The sequence below is a fragment of the Equus caballus genome, chromosome 5 (assembly GCF_041296265.1).
Source record: "Equus caballus isolate H_3958 breed thoroughbred chromosome 5, TB-T2T, whole genome shotgun sequence".
Classification (NCBI taxonomy): Eukaryota; Metazoa; Chordata; class Mammalia; order Perissodactyla; family Equidae; genus Equus; species Equus caballus.
In genome coordinates, this window is record NC_091688.1 from 73,203,894 (window position 1) to 73,229,696 (window position 25,803).

The 25,803-nt window shown below is 32.9% G+C and overlaps 1 protein-coding gene across 2 annotated transcripts in view; it reads left to right on the plus strand.

Moving 5' to 3' along the window:
- DPYD (dihydropyrimidine dehydrogenase) overlaps positions 1–25,803 on the plus strand; it is a 768,719-nt gene that overhangs the window by 79,445 nt on the left and 663,471 nt on the right. For both annotated transcript variants that reach the window (XM_023641574.2, XM_023641571.2), the window contains exon 3: positions 23,791–23,873. In XM_023641574.2, coding sequence (XP_023497342.2) covers positions 23,791–23,873 — 83 coding nt within the window. The remainder of the gene's footprint in view (positions 1–23,790; positions 23,874–25,803) is intronic.

The following is a 25,803-nucleotide window of genomic DNA, read 5'->3' on the forward strand; positions in this document are numbered from 1 at the left end:
CATCCTCTTAAAGGATGAACTATTTTGGATTTTTAAAATTTTATTTACTCAATATGACGTTTTAGGAGAATAGTCACAATCTTTAAAAAGTTCTTAAACAGAAATGATATTTTCTAATTGTTAAATAGATGTATTAAAGTTTTCCATCGATATTGACTATTTTAAAAATATTTTAAAATGCTGTATTTTCATTTCAGTTTGCTACTATTGTATCTTCTTTGTGGATTTCGCCATTTATCAATGTAAAACAATCTTGTGCTTTGCATTTGCCTGGCCCATCCTTTTATTTTTAAATTGTAATTTAATATAGAGGTGTATCTTGTTTTTTTATTATTTTTGACTCTGAGAATCTTTTCTTGTAATAGAGAAGTTTAATCATTTTACATTTATGTTTAATTGATATGTTTGGACTTGCATTCAAATGCTATCTTAGTCCCCGTCCTATTCTCATCATGTCTATACTTCTTTTTCTTTCTTTCTTTTTTTGCTGAAATGTTTATTTTTTCTCCAAATTAATCTCATACACTATGTTTTGATTCTATCAATGTGTGATATTAAATTTTTAACATATTTGAATTAATTGACTTCTCTACCACGGTCAGTAAATACCAGAATCAATAAATGGAGTCAGGCTCTATTGAATCCCTTCGTTTAAGCTGATAAATTTAGCATGCTTTTATTTCCTGCCTAACCATCCCTTCTGTTATTTTGTTAGGATAAGCTTGTGTTTAAAATCTGTTTTATTTTTTAGATACTATGAAACTTCTCTTTTAAGAATAATTTTAAGTATTTTCACTAACCTTCATAGATATATTAAGGACAATTACCAATTGCTTAAGATTTGTATACTTTTATTCCTCATTTATTTTCTTCTTTTTGTTTTTGTGAGGAAGATTTGCTGTGAGCTAACATCTGTTGCCAATCCTCCTCCTTTTTTTCCTTGAGGAAGATTAGCCCTGAGCTAACATCTGTGCGAATCTTCCTTTACTTTGTATGTGATATGACTGCACAGCATGGCTGATGAGTGGAGCTGGTCTGCACCCAGGATCTGAACCTGTGAGCCTGGGCCGCCGAAGGGGAGGGCAAGGAACTTTAACCACTTGGCTGGCCCACTATCTTCATTGTTTATACTACTTCTTTGCACTTAAGAAATAAAATAAATGAAGTTCTTGTTTGAATAATTATTTACAATTTTTTTGTAGAGATAGGATTCTTAGTTTTCAGCAGTCACTGTATCCCAAAAGTAATTTGTTGCTCCTGGGAGGAAATAATTTATTTTAAGGAAAAATATAGTTCAGTGTCAAACATGTTGTGTGACATAGCCCAGTTCTAAATTCCTAGCAGTCAGTTGGAAATACAAGACTCCTCTTAAGTAAGAGATCAGAGTGTAAGTTAGATTTGAGGGTGAACAACTAAAAATGATAGCTGGGGCAGCCATTCCCCCCCTCCTCCTCTTCTTTAATTCCACAAACTAAAAGGTAATTTACCTCTTGTGCTATTTTTTAGAAATTAACACTTCTTGATGAATATGTTTGTTATAGAAACACATGAACTAATATTTTACGAGGTTAAAAAATTAGTAAACAAGAAATAGTGATTTAAAAAGAGAACAAAAGTATGCTATGATATTTTTCCTATGCTTTAGGACAATGATGCGAAATAGCTATTTTCCTGTGAAGGTTGCATTTTGTAATTCCAAGAAATTACAAGCTCCTTATCATGGTTTAGCAAGATTCTGTATGATCTGGACCCTGTCCACCTCTCCTATTTTACCTCCTATCATTATGTACTTTATTTATCTTGCTTTAGGCACACTGTCTTGTCTACTTTCCTTGGAATTAGCCAAATTCCTAGGCATCTCATGGACTTTGCACAAAGTCCCTTTTCCCTCTATCATGACCTTAGGAAGGCCTTCTCTGACCGTTCTTTTTGTACTAGGGCCCACATCTCCCTCACTGTCACATTATCCTCCTTTCTTTCCCTAAAGCATTTAACGCCATCTGAGGCCAGCTGTGTTAAATGTTGGCATTTAAAGTGTGTATGTTTACTATATTTTAAATAGTTATTTTAAGTGTATATTCGTATCGTCTCCCTCCCTTCCATTAAAATGTAAGCTTTATGAGGACAGAGAGCTAGAATATTTAGAATGGACTCTAAAAGTATTATTAATTTATTTCTAGTAAATCCGTACAAATCAAATCCATACAAATGATTGGTGTATGCAAATACTATGGAGTGTCTATTTCGGAGTATTGCTAACTCGGTTAATGAACATTTGACTTCTTAAGGAAAGAAATGTGGCCATGGTTTAATCTTATTGTTACACTAAACAAGGTCAGCCTGATATATGCTGTGATTAGTGTTTAAAAGATCAGGTTTCTGTTTCTGACTTGGCTGGAGAAATAAAAGTTATCATGCAGCCAATATCATATTGTTTATTGGGGAATATTGGAAGGCTCCATAAATAATGGATTTGGGCCAGACAATGGAATTACTTGAAATTACCATATAATGGCACATGGGTGTTTTTTACTCTGTTTTGTCTTAAAATTGTATTCCGTTTACATGTAATCAGCTTATGCTAGGGAAAATTATGATAAAACCCTGCTAAATATACTGAAAGGAAACATATTATTTGCTTTGAGGGAAAACAGCTTCTGCCACTAAATTTATGTTCTAGTGAGTCAAAGTGTTTATTTTAATTCCTAGAACATCTAGATTTGGAGGGTTAAGGAGGGAGTCGTTGCTATAGTGAGAAGCTGTAGGACAATATTCTGTTGATTATGTTCAAAATTGGTTAGATGCACAGAGCAAGTTGTCCAGCTTTGAACTCCACTAATAAGAAGGGAAGTTGAGAACCTGAAGTGGATTCCTGAGATAAGCACGTGTATAAACTGAGAGTTAAAAACAAATCAGAATGATGAGGCAAGCCTAAAGGATTGGATTGTTCAGGCTTGAGGCTAGAAGAGTGCGGAGTTAATAACAGTCTTTAAGGATGAAGGGTTCTTACAAAAGAAAGATGACTAGCTGTTTTCCATCTCCAATGAGTACAGAACAAGAGGATGGGATTTAACAAATATTTATTGAACATCTCCATTGAGTGCAGAACAAGATGATGGGAAGCATGAGGGCTTCAGATTAGAACTGAAGAATATCCTGAGTGAAGATTCTAATTCCTTGAGAGGTTGTGAATCTTGTGTTTTGGGAGTCTTTTAAACAATATAGATTTTCACTTCGTAACTCTACCAATAGGCAGCAGTGTCAAGTGAATTCCACAAACATTTATTACATTCTTAAGGCCCTCCAGTTCTATGATCTCAGCAATCTTTCAATGAATAGAATGCTGAACAGATCTTTGTAGAGTTAGTAACATTTAAGCTATTTAAGATAACAGTCATAATCATGTTAATTATGATAATTTAGTGAAATTAGTAAAAGATATTGATAGTAGCATTTAGTAGAGAATCATTACACAAAGTAGGTTTCTGTATGAATTGTAGGAGGTGTATATATATATTTGTAATATGTGAATAAACAATATGTATATAATGCTTAATTGAAGCATTTAGATATTTGAACTATTCAAATATTTTATATAGATGTCTCCTGATAGAAATAAGTAAGTAATATATTAGTGAGAGAGGAAATCCTCTTGAATTGCAGTGTAGTATGGTTTTCCTTAAAAATGTCTATTTGAAAATTAAACTCAAAAAGCAGTTTTTCCTCACTGCAATTTTGACATATTCATTGGCAATTTAGTTTTATTATACATGTTATTTCTTTAATGATTGCATCCAACATTTAATTATTCTAACAAGGTTGGCAAGATTTAGCAGTTTGTCAAGTTGAAATATATTTAGTATGTTTAATAGAAATATTACTTTATAATAATTTAAATAATATGTTATTTTATGTATTACTAATGGTCATGAAAAAATAAAATTAAGATATGCTTATCATCTCCCCCTGTGAAGCAAGTCTTTTTTTAAGAACTATATCAGTAAAGGAGTGCTTATCAAAGGAGCTGCTGCATATGAGAGAAGGTCTGGGCCTTTAGCCCACAGGGAAAATGTCTATGAAGTCTTTCCTTTGTTTAATTTTAATATTTATGCAAATTTTGTATTTTACGTATAATATGGTTTTTATTCATTCATTGAACACCTAGTATGGGTCAGGCACTGTTTAATACCCTGGAGACACACCAGTGAATAAAACAGAGGAAAATTCCTTCTCCTGTGGAGTCTGCATTCTAGTTTGATAAAATTAACGACAAACAAAATAAATAAGTAAAAGATATAGTATGTCAGCTTAGTTCAAGATTTGTTTATTTTGACATTAAAATATTTGAATTGCTTATGCCAGGGGAAAAAAATAGCGTTTTTTCCCCCCTGGCTACTCCTTTCAGGCAGGCAATAGGATGCTGTTTCAGTGACCCTATCAGTGTCAGGAAACTAGTTTAAATTAAGAAGTACTTGTGTCACATATTCATGTCAGCAAGGTGGTGATTGTTGTCCTTTGTCAGCCTTCACAGCATTGGAGATTGCGTATAGTCATGTATGGAGGGTCGCCCTTGGTTTCCCTTTTCATTGCTTACTTACTAAGTCTATCCAGATAATCACTAATAAGAGACACCTAGAATCAGGCTGAAGAGACAGCGCTGTACAACATTTCCAGGCTGTGTTGATGAAAACTTTGATAAGTATATTTTTTGATGACAGGTTAAGCCACTTGTAGTTTATGATGGGATGAAAGGGTCGCTAATCTTTTGGTCAATCTTCTCTTGTCTCTGTGATAATCTCATAAAAGGACTGGTGCAGGGAATAACCATGACTGATAATGCCATTAATTTAAAAACTGACACTGTAATTTTCATCACATGTAAATTATCTGAGCCTTGCAATCTACATAATCAACTCTCTTCATTCAATTTTCAAATTCCATTTTCGTTGTAGCATTTTGGGCATGTACCATAAATATACTGTTTTCCCTATAATGTTTTTTATGAATCATGCCCAAACTTGTGAGAATATTTAAGTAGGCCAACTTTGCAAATCTCTGTATTATGGTGAGCAATGAATATACCTTGATTTACCTTATTTCAGTTTTTAACCTCTGACAGAGCATCATTTTTCTTTCATGAAGAAAAATTCTTGGGCCAACGCTTTCCTCCAGTGAAGTGCAGTGGAGAAAACTGTGGACATTCCTGTCTATAAGTATGATTATTGATACTTCAACCTTTTTTAGAAATAAAATTTGACTGTTTTGCCACTGAAACCCATCACGAAAAGAGGCAAACTCTTGGAGACAAGGTGCAATTTGAGAATGTGTCTGTTGTCCCAGAGCATTCAGAAAGTGGCATGGCCCGGATGCGGGTGCATCCTCTTGTATTTCTGCTTTTCCTGGACTTGGCATCATTGTGGGCATGACTTCCATTCATTTTTTTCTAATTAATACCGTATTTGTTTAATAATAATAATAAAAGAAATTTTTGAAGGAAAAAACTCAAATAGCCTACTGAAATTTTCTTCACTGATTATTTCATCTTTAAATACTTGGGGAATGAACACATCACAAATAATAGAGTGAAATGGTGAACATGGCAAAAACAAGGAAAATTAGTGATGTTCATGCTTTCATCCAAGACAAATACAGTATCTGGTTAACCTCCATTCTTAACCAGCTATTCAGATGTCATTTGAATGTATTACATTTTATGGTTTAAACATAAATAAATAACAACACCATTTTCTGCTTGGATGCTTCTTTTTGGCCCAAAGCAGATTCAACCAAAATATTGTAGCATTGGGTTTCAAAAACTCACTTCTATTTTATTAAACAAGTGGGGAGAGATTCTTTCTTTTTATTTATTTTTTTGTTATAATTTGTTTTAAACGCTTCTTTATAATTTCCAACACTTTATTTTTGTTTCCTGCTATATTTTTTAATGTTATAAATTTTCCTCTAAAAATCCATTTTATATTCATCTCATATTTTTATGTTTTTTTTTGTTATTCTTAATATACTTTAAAACAGATTAACATTAACGATTCTGTGGCAAAATGTACCCTAAACAAGTCAAATAAAAACAATTGTCTAGGAATATATTTATAACGTAAATAATAAAAAATGTCAAAGGATATAAATATGTAATATCTAAAAAAGAAAATATGAACAGCCACACATGGAAAGATGTTCAACCTCATTAGTAGCCCAGGAATTGTAAAATCATTTCCAATCTCAAATTGGTAAATGTTTAGAAGATTAATAACATCCAGCATTGGCAAAGTTTCAGGTAACTAAAAGCTTTCAGACACTGCTAGTGGGTTGTGAATTGGTAGGAACTTTTGGTGAAATATCTAGTAATGTATATTAAAATGAAAAAAAATATTGTAACATTTCCAATATGAAGCATTTATCCCACGATAAGAAAAATGACCATTACCCATGTAAAATAGTATGTATTATAGCGTAACTTGTAACAATAAAATGTTAGGATAAAAGCTACATTTTTATCAATAAAATTATTAAACAAAATATGGAATTTTAAGCAGTGTTTGGAATTTTAGAGATATATTTATTGATCTTGTTGAATACATATCCATGTTATGTGAAAAAACATTTGCTAGCCTTTTTGAAAGGTGGATCCCATTGGAAAACAACTACACACACACACAGAAAAACCACAACATTAAGCTATGTTTGTGTGAGCATGGAAAACACTATAGGAAGATAGTTGTGCTTATTAAAATGATTAGCACAAAGGAGTGCAATTAGAAGTTAGGTTGGGGGTAAGAGGTTATTAATTTTTACACACTTTTGTATTTTTTCCAGTTTTACAAGGGCATATGTTACTTTTGTAATTGAACATTAATTATTGAATAAAATTTGAAATTAAAGAAAAATTAAACTTAAAACTGCTAATTCATTTATGATATGCAGAATTTTCAACATGTTTTTTATGCTGGGGAGTCTACTGTGAAAGGAGTGAAGCTTGATGATGTTTTTACTACTAAAATGTGTTTAGGGAAGTTGTTATGGAAGATGTTGAAGTATTTTGGAGGAGAGAGTTTTGTCTGTTGGTTGGTTTCACTTAGGAGGAAAGCAGCCTGGTTTCTAAGGCTACAAACTAATTTTTTGGAAAATTGGTTCATGAAGATCTGCTGAAATCACTGATTCTAGCTCCTACACTCGTTTTTAGGCTAGCAGTGGCCCTATTAATTTGATGTGACTGCAGAGTTTCTAATGTTAAGTTCAGTAATAATACTCCATTTCCATTATTTACCAGTTACTTAATGCACATCACTTTTTCCCACACTGAGATTTCATTGAAAGAACACAATACTGGGTCCCATGGAAAATGTAACTCTTTCTATTTTCGTTGACAGGCAAAATTTCAAAACCTTTTCCCAAAATGTCTTTCATGAAACTAATGTTCCAGGAAGATACACCCTTTTTTCATTTGGCTTTGAATACTCATAGTTCTGAATGACGTACCTTTATCTATTACATCCAGCCATTTTGATAAATTACTTCATTGAAGTATTCAGAGAACTGGAATTGTTATCTTTGCTAATTCTAAAATGCTCGATATGGTGAGAAACACACCAAGCAAAATGCTTCCTGGTATTATAGCTAATTAAGTATAAAGATCACTGTCTAAAGACTTTGGTTTTTGTTTTGATTACTTAGCTTATATCAGAATTCTATGTTTTGGCCTAAAATCTATTTAATTACAGAAAATCAAAACACTTGTAATTTGTGATTATTGGAAAAAAGGGAGAGAATTTACTTTTTATTTTATACCTTCTCAAATAAAAGTCATATTTTTATAAGAAAAATAATTGTGGGGCTGGCCCTATGGCCGAGTGGTTCAGTTTGTGTGCTCCACTTCAGTGGCCCAGGGTTTCACTGGTTCGGATCCTGGGTGCAGACCCAGCACTCCTCATCAAGCCGTGCTGAGGCGGCATCCCACATAGCACAGCCAGAGTCACTAACAACTAGAATGTACAGCTATGTACTAGGAGGCTTTGGGGACAAGAAGGAAAAAACAAATTGGCAACAGATGTTAGCTCAGGTGCCAATCTTTAAGAAAAATGATTGTATTTTGACAGATAAGTAACTTGATACATAGTTCAGACACAGAGTGTTTCATGTGCCTCTGGTGTTGAAATAAAAAGTAAATATATCCTAGAATTTCTAATCAAATCTATACCTCTATGTGCCTACTATCTGCTGTGTTAGATTTTTACCTAGTCAACATTAAAAAAAAATTCATTACCACATTCAAGTGTTTAGTTCCCTGTGGTGGATGGTTCATGAACACTGAATTTGTACTCTCCCTATTGATCTACTTATTACTGATACTTAAAATTTTAGAACTGATAATCATTTATTATTCTGGGGAATATGAATTATTTAATCAGTTCCAAACTTTTGAAATAACTGTCTGGTGTTTTAGAAACCAGAAACAAAAATTATAATAGGAGTTTAGACTATAATATATTGCTGCAAAGATAATTATTAAGGGAAAACACAGCTGACATTTTCTGATTTATGCACACAATCAGAGTTGGAGTCCAAGGACTGTGACATAATTATCTTCATGCTAACAATTTTTGTAAATCTCTTGACAGAATTTTAGCTAATTTTAAAATGCCTTCTGAAGATTAGCACTTAAAATTGTTGGGGAAAATAGCACAATTTATTAGCAAGGGTATAATTGTAAACCTTCTAAATACTCATTGTGAATATCATTTAGACAGTAACTCCTGCTTTAGCAGCTGGTATATAAGACATCAGTTTATGGGTCTTGAAACAACAGAGAGTGGAATCTAATTAAAGAGGATTACATGCCAAAGAAAAATTATTAAAAACAGACTAATAGACAATTGTTATGAATTTAGAAGTCTCTGCCAAGTTTTCTTTTTGATACAAATTTATGTAAGTTAACTGTCAAGTAAAAGCCTTTATTTCTTCAAAGCCAGAAGGATTTTAGAAGGCTTTATCTTTTGTGACTTAAAAATGATTGCTTTCCTGAATTTTAACTTAACACAAGATCTTAAATGGTTCCATTAATCTTTTCTAACATATTTAAAATGCACATGTGCCTTTAAAGATAAATGATTAGAAATACTATTTTAGGTTTTTTTGTCTGATATTTATCTTGTACCAAGCATTCCATAACTGTATATAGGGAAATCTTAAGCATATTTTTCCTTTATAAACAAAAATCAGTTTATCAATTTAGGTGCTGTTTATGGAGGCTTGTGTTGAATTGGTTTGCATAATTTTTTTGTAAAGGACATATAAAATTTGTGATACACTGAAGATTGTTGAATTTCAGTACCACAACTTAATAAATTCCTCCTTCCTGATTGAATTGACTCACTTTACTGTGATCTCAGTGGGTTTTATTCCAAACAAGAGAATTGAGATAGCTTAAAATAATACATAGGGGGATTTTAATTATTTTTTAAGAAGTAGAATTTTAAAGTAAGTGATCTTTCCCAGTACAAGAGAAAAGAGTATGCTCACGTCTGTGAGTTTACCTGGTGCCTAGCTGTACATCTTACACGCTCTGTGTGGTATTGATACAATGCATCATGCATTGCATTGCACAGCCATATGGCCTGAGTAGACCTTTGTAGATTTTGATCAAATTAAACATATTAAAAATTAATTGCTAAACACTGAGAATAATGTGTTCTTATGTAATTAATAAATTCATGAATACACACACTGAATTCAGTAAATGAGACATTTGTTTAGCATTCTTAAGTGGGTGATATTCCAGAAAATAATTCTCTATAGGAAAAACTTAACTATCTAAAGTTGTCTTTGAGATGTAAAGAAATACCACAGTAGTGACAATGGAGTTATTTGACTTTTTTCCCTTCATCCCTGATCCCAAAGTTTTCCTCATCTGCTTAGACAGCACCTATTCGAGGATCGCCTGCTGCTTCAGAGAGAAACTCCCCAAGGACAAGGGATTGGTTTAAACTTGAGGCCTCCAGATTACATCAAATTTTTTATCTGGAATAAGCTTGAGATCCTATATAATAGCTGTGTACTTACGGTTTTCTAGTGGCGGTATTTAACTTAGTGATGTGATAGTTAATATTGATGTTAGTAAAAATTATTAGTAAATAGTTTCTTTTAAGCTACCACATGACAAAGGTAGATAGCTGTTGGATCACGTGGTTGATGGTCATTTTAATGGAGATTGTTCAGAGCTAGCATCAGTTCTTCTGGATGATAACAAATCAGCCAGTAAATGAAGGGCTTGCTATTGTGAACTGATTAGTATTAAGAAAATGAATTTACTATTCTGTTTTGGTAGAAATACTTTTTATAGAAGTTAATTCGTAAATATACCACACCCGAAGACTTGTCTATGTAAAGTTCTGATCTTGTTGGAATTAGGTCTTTCCTGTTGGCTTCAGAATCTATGCTCACTAAGCAGCGTTTGATTTTTCTTTGCCATTCTCTGTTGAGTTTCCTGAGTTAAATTTCACTGATCATGTTATCACGATAGTCCAGCCCATGTGACAGTTTCATGTAATAAATGAGTGCATCTGCATTCTAGTTTTGTACATCTGTTTCCGTTCACTTGGTTAGTGTGAGGCAGAATATAATAGGCAGACTCATTGTCATGGACTGACAAAATTAACTTTGTTATTTTGCAAATCTGAAGAACCAAATTTGGAGCATGACTTTGTCACCAAGACATGGCTGCATGGAAGGTCTCTCGGAGGACAGATAGCCAGCTGCCCACACTGACTTCCTTTTGCACTTTTAATTGAAGCTAGCATCTGATTTATGTATGTGAAAGTTCTAGAACATCCATTCAACAAACCTTTAATGGTTAACTGCTATGTGGAAATATAGTAGTAATTTAAAAAAAGCACCTCTTGCTGTCATGAACTTACAGTCAGTATTTAAAAAATACTGTAATGTGTAATATAATGTAAGTGTGATAAATATTATGAAGAAGAATAGTAAAGAGGGGCAAGGGAGCGGAGAGCGAGAATGGGTTCATTTTTAGAGGCAGTGGTCAGGGAAAATGTTTCTAAAGAAGTGACAAACAGAGACCTGAATGAGATGAAAGAGTAAGCCGTGTGAATATTTAGGGGAAGAACCTTTCAGGCAGAGAGAACAGCAAGTGCAGAGGCCCTGAGGTGAAAGGGTGCTTCTGTGTGGACAGAACAGCAAGGAGGCCCTGTCATTGGAGCAGACTGAGCTCAGGAAGCCTGGTAGGAAAGAGACTGGTCAGATCACACAGAGTTTGAAGGTGACAAAACTTCGTGGGTTGGAATAATAGATTTTCATTATTTAACTTGCTCTTTGAAAGCCTTCCCTTTGTCAAGATTAAGTGAATAAAATAAACAATAATGACTTCCAAAAAGCAAATATTAAGGTTTGTGTTGTGATTTGAGATTGGCAGTAATTGACAATAATACTCCACAATATTTGTTGAAATAATGACACTGTGTTTCATTTGATTATCCCATAAACCATGTGAGACACAATTAAAACATAACCATTCATTATATAAAGAACTGTGTGGTAATTTTTTTCTCTTTTTGAGGAAGACTAGCTCTGAGCTAACGTCTGCTGCCAATCCTCCTCGTTTTTTTGCTGAGGAAGATTGGCCCTGAGCTAACAGCCATGCCCATCTTCCTCTACTTTATATGTGGGATGCCTGCCACAACATGGCTTGATAAACAGTGGGTAGGTCCATGCCCTGGATCCGAACTGGTGAACCCTGAGCTGCCAAAGTTTATTGTGTGAACTTAACTGCTACATACATCACTGGGCTGGCCCCTTGTGTGGTAATTTTGAATAAGAAATCAAGATTAAAAAGTAACTACTTAACCGTGAATTTTGTTGACCTCCTTTAGATATAGGAATTAATGGTCAGCAGGTAGGATTCTGCAGCACAATTCTTTATTTTTATTTTTGCTTACCTTGGGAAAGTACTAAAATATTACTTAATTCTCACCATGAATGAGAGTTGAAATCTTAAAATATTTCAAAGTAAATATAACTAAAATGCATTTTGATTTAGATTATGAACCTCAAAATGAGATTCATTCTATCCATTTAAAAATGTAAAGCAATATTTGAGCAGTGCTTTCTTGTTTACAGTGTATTTTCACATACGTGATCGCATTTATCCTCACAACAACAGTTTGAAATGGGCATCATTACTTTTAGCATCTTCACTGAGACCTTCATTTCTTAAGGAATATCTGCAGATTGAGATGTCAAGCACTTTCCTAAGAACACGTAAGCACTTTAGTTGCAAAGCTGGAACTTAAAAACAGATTTCCTGCCTCCACAGCTCCTACCTTTCCTACTCTATTATATTCCATTTCCCTGTGACTCATAGAAGATTCTCCTAGACAGGGCCTGATTGTAAGCTGGCCACCATTAGTGAGATGACATTAGCTAAATATGATTATGTCTTAATGTTCCCTGAAAGGATTAGCCTAGTTAAGACATACCGAAGGGAAAAGCAATTATCTATTGAAATATGAATCTCTTGATTAGAACTGGAAATCGCATATTGGTATTAGAATGTTCATCTGGAACTTTAAAAAATCTGAATATAGTCATTATTTCTTGCTTGACTTGTAAAGAACTTTAGTAGGGCTAGTTTTGAGGCTTCTTGTTGAGCGCCAAAATTAAAATATAACATTTTGCTGGAAAAGGAAGTTCATCTAATTGACTCGTTCTTTAGAGGAATTTAGACCTTGGGAATTTCTAATTACATCAGAAGCATATGCACGGGTATTATCTTTTCCAGATTTACCTTACTGCCTAAAGAAAACCATTAAATTAATCAATGTTAAATTGCCTTAGAGTCGTAGTCGTATAACTTGGAGTGTGCTATTTTACTTAAATTCTTCAGGTTTTAAAAGTGTGAATTTATAATTGCCTCCATAAGACTTGTGGCCTCCTTGGTAATAGTTCCCTGTGGGTCTTTCAAAATAGAGTTTGCTGTAGGCTTTCAACCATCTGAGATCATTAATACATGGTTAATATGTGGCAATGATTCTCCCATTGGATGTGAGACAGACTTGCCTAATAACAATTACCTTTTTGAATTGAAATTGTAGTTTTTGAAAATGAAGAGTTTTCTTTTTCTTTTTCTGTTTTTTTTTTTTGACTTGGTATCCCCAGTGACTTGCAGAGTGTCTGGCACCTATTAGATTTTAAATAAAAATTGAATGAATGATGGAGTGGATGACTGGCTTTCATTTTTGGCTTGGCAACAGGATTGACTTTTGCATCATATTTTCTATTGGTTATTTAAATTGCTTGAACTTAAGCATCATTATCAAACACCAATAGAAATTTGCTAGCTATCGGACCCCTTGTTTCTTAAGATACTTGGACAACTGGTTATATTTGTAACTTTCATTTCTATGTCATCTAGGTCTACTGCAAAATTTTTCTTCCTGATGTTAAAATTTCAGCATAGACATAGTACCAGAGATGGGTTTCAGGGGATCCGTTGCCCCAGTTAAATTGTATATAGCATATTATATAGATATATATATGTATGTTTTGTGAATATTTAATTTTTTATAAGGAAAGGATTATGATTCTCACTATATTCTCATAGGGATCTTATGACCAAAGAGTTAAAAGTCTTTTTTTTTTTCCATAATGACTGCATTTATTTTACTTTATTATTTATAAGAATCACCTGGAAAACATGAAAAATGCACATTTTTCTATCTCACCCTGTAAAATCTAATCCATTAGGATTATGGTGATACTCTCGCCCTTCCTCCTCTATTTGTTCAGTGTACTAAGTGATTTGTGTATATTATCTCATTTAATCCTGTTGACAGCCCTAGAAGGTAAGTATATTTCACTTAGAATGAGCTGAGTTAAGTAACCTGCCTAAGGACAGGCAGCTAGTAGGCAATAACGCTGAGGTCTTGAGGCGAGAGCCAATTCTACGCCCTTAGATATTTTTCCCGCCTTAATCTGGAAAATTTGGGCTTGTTTCAAAAACATGTTCAGAAGTAATAAACTCATAGATATCGCTGCTCCAGGAGAATGAATTCTTCTCTCTTTATATTCTCACTTGATTGTGATCAAGTTTGGATCTTATCTTGTTTACATTTCTATCCCTTGTGCTTAGCACGATACCTATCATATAGCAGATTTTCAGGAATTTTCTTCTGAATTGAAATTTAATTGATTAGTAATTCTGAGGCTTAAGTTCTTGTAGCTGTGCCGTTAACTCTCTGCCACCTTAATAATATAGAACTGAGTTTCCTCATTTATTAAAATTAGTTTTCTAATTTTTAAAATTTACGTTTGTGTATGAATTTCAGATCCAACCCATTTAGTTCTGGTTGTTGTGATTATTTCATTAAGGAAATGCAGTCCTCTGGAAATTAAGTCCTATGGTAATACCATGAAATCTTTTATTAAATAATGTAATTTGCTGACTTTTTTGCTTCTTTCCAGCTCCATCCAGCATATGAATTAGTAGATGTTTGGTTGAATTTGTTATTGTTTGGTATCGTTTAATCAGTGATCTTATTTAAATTTCTCAGCATTCAGAGATCTCCTCGTGGTATTTTGCTCCCATGTAGCTGTTGATATTCTACTCATTTGTTTTATTATACTTTTATACAGTCCCTAACACAGATGAGACATAAAACACTCTAAAACCTATCACAGTTGAAGCTCTAGACCCTCCTTCAACCCATGGGGATTCATTTGGCAGGAGGCCCACCCAAACCAGTTCTTTTTGATGCTTGGTTTCTAGTTTCTACTTTAATTGCTGCCAAAATCTGAGCACTTGGGAATTTAATTGCTCATTATATTTGTCACAGTGGTGTCACAGACCCAAATAAAGACTGTTGCATGCAAAATATTTATGGGTATTAATTTGGCCTAAACATGTGTACATTGGATTCCTTATTTTTCTAAATTGCACAGTATAGCACATCTAAACAGAAATAAGACAGAATTCTGCAAGAACTTATGCCCCACTTTAGTAGTAAACTATTATCCATCAAGTCGGGTATCTAAATTTAACAATAGGTACCTAGAGGAGGACCTATTCGGAACTTTATTATATTACTTTATTCAGTTTACTCTTTTGAAGCAGTCTTGGAGAGATTTGAGCCTGGCTCTGAGGACAGGCTACTTGGGTTCAAGTCCCTGCTTATCCCTTACTAGCTGTATAGGTTTGGGCAAGTTATCTTAATCTCCCTGTGCCCGTTTCCTCATTTGTCAAGTATAGATATCTATGGTTGTTGTGCAGATTAAATGTGTAAAGCTCAAAAGAGTGCCCACACAGAGTAAACCCTCCACGTTTGCTAGGTTACTATATTTGATCCTTATATGCCAAAACACTATAAAGTTTACAGTGGTTGCTGAGATGGATTTCCAGTTTCCTGCTAATTCAGTAGGGATAACCTTTGCCTGTTGTAGCAAATGAAATGTCTAGTCAGCGCTAAATTCAATACTTTTATTGTCCTTGCATTTTTCCTGTGTGTCCCCACTGCTTGCTCCCTGGTGTCTAGGCTAGTAGGCTGGCTTCTTGTCCCAGTGTTTTATTACTAATCACTGGTTTTTCTTGTTCTTGTTCTTGCTACTCTAAGGAGTAGTTTGTTCATTCATTTTCTCTCTGTATCCTCTTTTCCCTTTTATTTACCCTCTGCTCTGCCTTTCCCTTCCTTCTTTCCTACAAAATGCATGCACCACCTTGCTTCTGCTGTGATGGTTGCAGCTTTCTTGTGCTATTAGCTTGATCAAAGGAAATTATGAGGCACTTGAAAACTAGGAAGTGCAAGTCATCACTGTGGACAAGGGAATTTTTTAGAATTGTTTGGACATTTTATATCTTGGAAAATAAATCCCCTATGTCTGACTTATGCCTGAAATTGCCTTCTGGCATAGTCCTACACTAACATCCCCTAGAATGAACAGTATATTAAAATGCTCATCACTTACAAATAAGTTTATAATTTTTCTCAGATTCATACTCATGTGAACTGGGCTGAGGATGCACTTTGATAGGAAGACATTGGCTTCACTCTACTTATAGTTGCCCCTAATGTTAGGGAAATGTAATTGCTTGCGGACTTGACAGTGAGTCTGTTTGCCTCTCACCCAGTGGCTCTGATGCTTAATTTTATTTCTGGAGAAGATGAGCAGGTAAAGATGTTAGTTGCTTGAGACATTTATCTCATTATGGTAAAAGACTAGTATTTGTCTGAATTAGAATTCAACTCACATATCTCTTATTTGGTACTTTAATATGTTGTTCTTGAAAAATAAAAAAAAATCTTGAATTTGATTTCCATTTCAGGACACAGAAGTATTTTTGATGGAGGTAGCACTTAGACTATTTAAATGCTTATGGGGCTTACTTATTTCCTTCATTGTTCTGCTAAGGCACAATAAACTTAGTGCAGACTCAGGAAGTAAAAGACATGGGGCATTCTTTCCTTTTTTGTTAATCTAATACTCGTTTTGGGTTCCTGTTTCACTTCGTGACAAAATATGTACTTTTAACCACTTCCAGATAAATCACTACTAAAGTTGAGACTTCCTATCAATAAAATGAAGCAATACCTCCAGTTGCCCCAGAACACTCTTAGCTAACTTTGAGAACTGTGGCTGTCCTCAATTCCTGGAGCCGCAGCGAGCTCCGTGGGGCCACTTCAAGCTTCTGTGTCCAACTTTTCTCTCTCTTTTGCCTTCAAGAGAATGTTTTTATCTCCTGTCTCTGTGGTTGGATAAACTAGACAGTCAAGTGGTCTTCCAACCCTATTGTTTATGCTAGGAATGGGCCTTTAAAAACTCAAAATCCAGTAATTTCATTTGTTTCTTCTTTAATGTTTTTCATGAACTTGTTCCTTCGGCAGTGGTGGAAGCCAAGATAAAGTTTAAAATTACAGTGTGGTGGTGAAGAGGAGGAGGTGGATGAGGGATTTGAGGACCAAAAGAAAAAACACACAGACAAAAAGTTGGATGTATTCTTTCTTTATGCTCTCAATTCACCATATAGAAAAGGACCTGTTTGAGATTCTGAAACCATCTGTATAATTTTTGAAAATATAAACCTGAAAAGGTAAATTTTTCTCAAGTATTCTGCTTTTAAAAGATTATCTGCACATGGACTTTATGAAAAATGACCTTTTCCAAAATATCGATCAGATTAACATTTGTTTTTTGGAAGTGTTTATAAATTATAAAAAATGAGAAAAACTTATCTTAATTTTTGTTTGTTACATTTTATTATACAGTTTTTTCCCCAAAGGACTTCAGACATGGATATTGGGATGACAGTAGGTTTTTGTGGACTCCATCTGTGTTTGCTTTTGATTCTAAGCTACCACGTCCCACTGTTGTGGCAGGCTGCCTTAAATATTAAATATCTGTGACTTTCTTTGGCCATGGGTGTTATTGCTGTGGTCTAGGGAGTAACTTTAAATGGCTAAATTGAGATCTTGAAATTCTTTCTTAATTACAGTAATACAATTATTACGCCCCTTCCATTGATTTTAACGATTCAATAGCACATTTCATATAGCATCCTGGGTCTTAAAGACAGTATTCTAACTCCAAACAATTGTTTTTATTATTTATTTTTATTTTCATCTTTTTGAGGAAGATTAGCCCTGAGCTAACGTCTGCCGCCAATCCTCCTCTTTTTGCTGAGGAAGACTGGCCCTGAGCTAACATCTGTGCTTATCTTCCTCTACTTTTATATGTTGGATGCCTGCCACAGCATGGCTTGATAAGCAGTGTATAGGTCCACACCCGGGATCTGGACTGGTGAACCCTGGGCTGCCAAAGCGGAAAATGTGAAGTTAACCGCTGCACCACTGGGCCTGCCCCTTCAAACAATTGTTTTTAAATAAAGAGATTTAGGCATAGTGTTGTTTGATTTTGTTAATCCCTGCTGGCAAAGTTTCTAAGATTTTCTGAAAAACCAATCAAACAAAACAAAAATATTCTGTCAAGGAACAGGTTTATTTCTATTAAATGACTCCGTTTAGCAAAGGCACATATATGTATATGTGTATATGTATGTGTGTATATGTGTATATATTCAAAATTGGAGATTTATTAAAAATTTGCTCGTAGCAATTAAATAAAAATATTTATTCCCACATCTGGTTTATAAACCATCTGTGGGGAAGCATCAAATTAAAGATAGGTGGTGTTTTTCATATCGAGAGTCAGTAAAGTTTGAAAGAAAAGGTTATGAAACCTTCTTCCCTGTGAGATTTAAATGTAATACTCTTAGCAGTGATTCGTCTAAATTGATGGGGTTGGGCTTATGGCAAACCTAACTGCAGAGGAAAGTAAATAGAATTATGTGACTATAAAGAAAACATACATTGTTTCCCATTAATGGTGTAATTGGGGAACAAAAAGAAATTTAGAATCAGAAACCGTGAATTTGAGTATTGACCGTACCAGATAGATAGTAATGCTCACATACTTGGAATACATTTTAGGTGAAGACAGTTTGCATTATAGGAGATATTAGTTGAATGAATAATCCCAGTCTATGAATATTTACTTTTTCTTTCTTACTAGTTTTTAAGTTTTTAATTCATTTCAGCCATCTATTCCTATCCTATATTTATAATAGCATTAGGAAACAAACAAAACCACCCAAAAATAAATTGGCTTAATAAATAATAGCATATGGATGCAGAGGAATATTAGACAACTTTAAAAACGGCATCATGAAGTCTGTTTAGAATTGTGACTAGATACTAGTCATATATTATTGTTTAAATATATGAAGGTTAAAAACAAGACATTCTAAATATTATACACTCAGTAGTTGTGTTTGGGTATTTTCAGGTATTCATTTAGCAGCCCAAGTACTGTTTTTTGAGTAGCAATTGTTAACGTTAACTACGTTGTAGGCTGAATGTAGCAAATGAATGTAACAGATTTTATTACATGGCTTTTTTTTCTCATATTGCTTTGTATACATCCTTATACCTCTCTTTGTGTGTGCAAAAGTGAAGAAGGCAAACTGAGGATTGGGAACACTTTTGGGTAATTTGAAATATGAAAACTTTCATGAACTCGTTGGGAAATAGAGGAGGCAAAATCTTAATTAGGGACCCTGTGCATGTTTAAACAAAAAAATTAAAAAATTTTGAAAAAGTCTTGTTTTATATTAAATGTCTTTTATTGCTAGCACCTATCTGGTTGTATTATATTTTACAAAAACATCATATTCAACATAGAATATACAAATATTTGTAAAAACTTTGCACTTTGGAAAATATTGAAAGCTATAAGTAAAAAGAAACACTCTTGTTTATTCAACATTCTGAGATAATCTGAGTTACTAATATTTCATTTCTGCTCTTTTATGGTGTTTCTTGTTTTCTGTAATTATAATCATATCATGCAATATATTCAATTTTCTAGTGTTTTAAGAAAATTAAAGGCTGACGTATAAACGTTGGTTTGTTAAAAATTACCTAAACAGCATTCAGAATGAATGCATAACATCCCTCAAATTTAAAGTATTTTATTTAACCATTCCTCTATTGAAAATTTCAAATTTCTTCCCCAATATTTCAACTGTTATAAAAATGCTTCAGTGAACATCTATGAGTGTAAAACTCTTTTTAAAAAATTATTATTTCCATAGAAATAATTTGAAAGGGCATTATAATCTGTAAAGTGTAAAATTTATATTTGTACCCCCCACTCCCCTTTTTTTTGTCTGACTGCCAGTATTAGGCAAAGAGAAAGGAAAACTCTGCTTTCTTCTTTAGAGGCCCAGATTCTAACTAAACTTAATTTTTATTTCAGAAGCACTGGAAAAGTGTTCTTCAAAGGCGTCTAATTCAAATAATTTAAGTTCTCATCTTTACAATTATAATTGTATAAATTTCATCCTTTAAGACTATTCACTATAGAAAGAAAAATTCATAATTTAGTTAATAAAGTATCAAGAGCTTATCGGGATAAGTTAAACTCTGTTACAGGAACTGAATCTTTAGTATAGAATTTCAATAAATAATAAAATCTTATTTAATTAATTAAAGAATAAAACATTCTTTCATTTTAACTATAGTGATATGTGGTTGCATTATGATTTCTTAAACAGGACTCAGATTCTATTCTAAAAACTTTTTATTGCAATATGATTGCATATGGAAAAGTAAACAGATCTTAAATATTTAGTCCCATGAATTTTCACAAAGTGAATTAAACAGTGCTCTGGGAAGACTCTCTTGTACCTCCTGTAGTCACTTTTAACCAACTTCCAACATCTTGATTAGTTTTGCCTATTTTCTTTTTTTTTTTAAGATTGGCACCTGAGCTAACAACTTGCCAATCTTTTTTTTTTTTGCTTTTTCTCCCCAAATCCCCCCAGTAGATAGTTGTATATTTTTAGTTGTGGGTCCTTCTAGTTGTGGCATGTGGGATGCCGCCTCAACATGGCCTGACAAGCGGTGCCATGTCCGCGCCCAGGATCCGAACCGGGGAAACCCTGGGCTGCCAAAGCAGAGCTCACAAACTTAACCAATTGGCCACGGGGCTGGCCCCAGTTTTGCCTATTTTTAAAATGTTTTAGTGAGATATATTCACAGACCATAAAGTCCACTCTTTTAAACCTTAAGTAGTTTTTAGTAAATTCACAGAGTTGTGCATCAATCACTACTAATTCCAGAATACATTCATCTCTCTGAAAAGAAACCCCATTACCGTTAGCAGTCATTCCCCCTGTGCTCTCGAGACCTTGGCAACAACTAATCTCCTTTCTCTCTCTATGGATTTGCCTATACTGTACGTGTCATATAAGTGGACTCATATAATGTGGTCTTTTGTATCTGGCTTTTTAAGTTAGCCTGATGTTTTCAGGGCTCATCTGTGTTGTACCATGTATCAGAACTTCCCTTTTTATGGCCAAATAATATTCCATTTTATCAGTATACCACATTTGGTTATCCATTCATCATTTCATTGACTCTGGGTGTTTTCTACATTTTCTCTGTTATGAATTTGTGTGCAAATATTTGTGCAAATATACGTTACTCCGTATTTTCATTCTTATGCCAGTACCACAATGTCTTGGTTACTGTAGTTTAGTAGTTAATTTTGAACTCAGGAAGTATGAATCCTTCAGTTTTACTCCTTTGTTTTAAGAATGTTTTGATTATTCTGAATCCCTTGCATTTTCATATGAATTTTAGAACCAGCTTGTCAAAATCTGCAAAAAAACGTCAGCTGAGATTTTGACAGGAATTGCATTGCATCTTTAGATCAATTTAGGGAGTAGTACCGTCTTACCGATATCAAGTCTTCTAATCCGTGAACATAGGATATTTTTCATTTATTCTGGTCTTTTTTTCATGATATTTTGTACTCTTTAGTGCACAAGTCTTATGCTTGTTTTGTTAAATTTATTTGTAAGTATTTTACTATTTTTTATGCTCTTATAAATTGAATTGTCTTATTTTCCTTTTTGGATTATTGATTGTAGCTTTGCCTATTTTTAAACTTTATATAAGTGGAATAATTTTGCTATGTGCTTTTTCTCTGTCACTTCTTTTGCTCAATACTATGTCTGTGAGATGTATCCATGTTATTCCATGTAGACTTAGTTTGTTGATTCTCATTGCTGTGTAGTTTTCCATTGTATTAATATATCACAATTTATTTATATATTTCATCTTGACATGCATTTGACTCATTTCCAGTTTTGGGCTATTTTGAATAGTGTTACTATAATGTTCTTGTATGTGACTTTAGGTGAACATTTTATACATTTGTTCTGGGTGTATTCCTAAGCCTGAATGTTCAGCTTTTGAAAATACTGCCCAAAAACCTTACAAAGTGGTTGTAACAATCTACAGTTCCACCAGCAGTGTTTCGGTTGCTTTTTATACTAAAAGAATACTTTGTATGATTCATCTTTTTCATTTTAGGCATTTGCAAAGTGTGTAGTGATATGGTTTAATTTTGCATCTTCCTCATGATTAATGATGTTGAGCATTTTTTTTTTATGACTAATAATGTTGAGCATTTTTTTTTCAAATTAGCTACTTGGATACTCTCTTTTATATAGTATTTATATAAGTCTTTAGCTATTTTCCATTGAGTTATTTGTCTTTTTCATATTTGTTTGTAGGAGTTCTTTATTATAGATATAAGTAATTAAAATAGTATAGGAAATTGAGCAGTTGGCCATAATGGATTCCAGAAACAGACCCCGTTTATGCTGTGACTTACTTTATGGAAAAAATGAATTACAGTGGGGAAATGATGGTCTTTTCAATAAATAGTACTGATTTAATTGTTTACCTATACGGTGTGATTTCCTATTTCTCTCCATGTACAAATATCATTCCTAGATGGATTTCACATCTAAATGTGAAATGTAAAATATTAAAGTTTTGTGAAAGAATATAGGAAAGTATATTCATAACCTTGAGGAAGTCAAAGATTTCTTAAACAGGACAGAAAAAGCACTAACTGTAAATTTAAGCAATAGTATATTGAATCTCATTAAAAATAAGAAATTCTCTTTATGAAAAAAGAATACTAAAAAAATGAAAAGACAAGGCACACAGTAGGAGATGATATTTGCAGTTTTACATATCTAAAAAAGGGCTTTTATTCAGAATTCAAATTATTTTAGATACATTTTGGTAATTTTCAATATTTTCATTATAAAAGCATGTAAACTATGTGTTAAAAGGACATTTACCTTAATTTGGCTGACAAGAAATCAAGGTAAAAATAGAGTTATATGTATCAATAGATTTTTGTCAGTTAATTCTTACACACTGGAAATTATTAATTTTAAATTCTGTAATTTTTAAAATCCAGCATACTTATTTACAATTTAAAATAGAAGGAACACATTAATATTTAAAAGTTTATTATTGAGTTTTTCTTTGTTAAATTAACTAAAATGCTAAATCCAATTATTTTGTTACCTAAATACCACTAAATTCTTTGTGAAATGTAATGTGCCAAAAGATTCATATGGATATAGGTTTTAGTCTAAAATTTAATCGTATACATTATGTTCTCAAAATTTATTAGGGCCGTATAAGGTTAAGTTAATTTTACATATAAAAATATAGTTAAAAATGTAGTAAAATAAAAAAACTCTTAGAAAATTCAGTTTAGTAATGCTAAGAATCTGATATAATATCACTTAAGTTAGGAATTAGACTTATTTATTGGACACAGATTTATATATATATTTGAAAATAAACATGATGTATGTAATTGTTATTTAAAGATCCTATTATAAAATTTTGATTCCAAAATGTTGGAACTTTTAATATTATGTTATACCTGGGTTCTATTGTTCCATGTCAGTAAATGCTAATTTTTTTACAACTAGATATTTATCGTATATAGTTAATTGTGATTTCAAATTTACTTTATTGACTTTCCCTTTGGATTTAAATTGGCTTTGATATACTTGAGATTATTTTAGAGCACTAATTTTTAAACCTCAAAACTCTAGAAGTTGTACTACTTTTATATAATACTCATTTCTTCTATTTACCCAATTTTGAAAAATTGATAAGAAGGCTTTTATGACATCTGTATCATAAGATGTTTTTATTTTGTTACTGTTGAATTCACACTGTCAATTTTAATGAATCCTACCTAATTAAAGTGGTGTGCATATTTTTCATGAGTCCATAATCAATATAATCAATTATCTTTTTACATAATTGCATAGATATAATTTTATCTCGGGATGTTGGAGGATTAATGCATTTTTTAAATATGTTGCAGAATTGCGAGAAGCTGGAGAATAATTTTGATGACATCAAGCACACGACTCTTGGTGAACGAGGAGCTCTCCGAGAAGCAATGAGGTAAGTCTGGGTCACCATAGCAACAGTCACAGATGTGGTAAAGAAAAAGTCATTCTTCATTATTGGGGGAACAAATGAGTTCATTGCCACCATTCAGCTCTGTTCTCTAAGGTATTAATTTGTCAGTGGAGAGACTTCCCTTGAGGCTGTACTTTGGTTTTGAAGCTGCATAAATGTTAAGCCTCAGTGCACAGTAAAAAATGTAAATGTTTAATTTGTTACTTAAAATGCTTAAGGGGTGTCTTGTTTTATATTTATACTAAACTGTCTGAGTGAATGGAAATATTGTTCATCTAAATTCTGCCTGTATATAAAAATAAACAGTACAATGGTGGTTTAACTCAGTAGTATTTTCTCCTAATTAATATTTAATTAAAAAAGAGGTACTTAAAATTTCATATTCTATTAGATTTTATAGATTTATATTGTAGTATTTTTAAACTGATTTACATTTTCACACTATTACAAAGTATATAGATTAACTTTCTTTCAAACATAGTACTTTATAATGAGCCTGATGGTTTTTTCTTTTTTCACTTTTTAAAATTACTATTTCTGGATATTTCTCTGACATGCCCCCAAACTTGATGCCTTTTTAATAACTTTTAGGAAAGAGTCTTGAAATCCATCTGAACAGAATCAAGGAAGGCTTCCTACTAGACATTAAAAATGTGTGAGGAATAAACCCATCATCCTTAAAGTTGGAAAACAACAACAAATGATATTAATCTTAAAAGTTCTGAGCTCGAACCTTCGTGTGGGATAATTTCCAATATGTCTTTACAGAAATAGTGTATTTACCTTTATTTAGCCTAGGAAACCCAGGTTGATTTTTAAAATATATCTTCTAGCAATGCTCATTTATTTAGAATCTTAAATCAAGGTTAAAAAAATTAAAATAAGAGAAAGGATAGGCCTGTGGGGCTTCCTAGAAAGGTAGTTTAGCTGCAATTTTGTTATTGCTAACACGCAGTTACCATATACTTTAGTTTAGAAGCTGCTCTTATTTAGAAGCTCCCTTTTACCATGCAAGCAGCAGGGGAAAGTAATTAAATTTAATAGAAGCTGCCCTCATTTTGAAGCCACTTCTATTTAAAACCACAGGGGGAGGTAATTAAATTTAATGGAAACAGTAGCTTCTACACAAAGATACATGGTACTTCTGTATAGATGATTATGATGTCACAAAAAGAGGAATAATATATTACTAGTACTGAGAAATTACCAGCTGGAGCAAGTGAGCCTATTTTATTGTTAATGTCTTTACTAATAAAAAAGGGGGAAAAATAAAACTGAGAACACAGAGAATTTTTATTTATATAAAATGCAATCAGACCTTCTCAGAAAGTTGAAGTTATTGAAAATAGTAGTAAATTAAAAATAAGGTGTAAAATATATTGTGGAAAAGGCCAATGCAGAAATTGTGAATGAACTCCTGTTTTTTACTATAATCTTTCTCCTCCATCTAAAACTACCACAGTTATAAATTGAGCACATCATTTTTTGTACATGCCCATTATAATAATTTTGAATATATTAAGCATGCACACCAATATTTATTTAGAAAAGTACAATTATTCTCCTTATTTTTGTGTCTATTCAGTTTGAAGTAAATGTGTAGACACACAGGAAGACAAAGAGAATGCCAGCTCTGAAGCTTTGAATAAAAGAACTGAAGGCCAAAAACATAGAAAGAATTGCAGAGGGGGAATGTGAATGAAAATGCATGTGAGTGAGGGCAATATAATGAGCACGGGAAGGACATGTAATTAGTATAGAAAATTTGTCATCAGGAAACACCAAATTGAATTATGGGAGAACTGCGTATGAAGAGATTATTAAATGCTGCCAAATTTTGTACTATTCGCCATTTTAGAAAATACCAGGATATTCTGCTTTTAGAAAAGAAGAGATGAGCTAATGAGAAAAA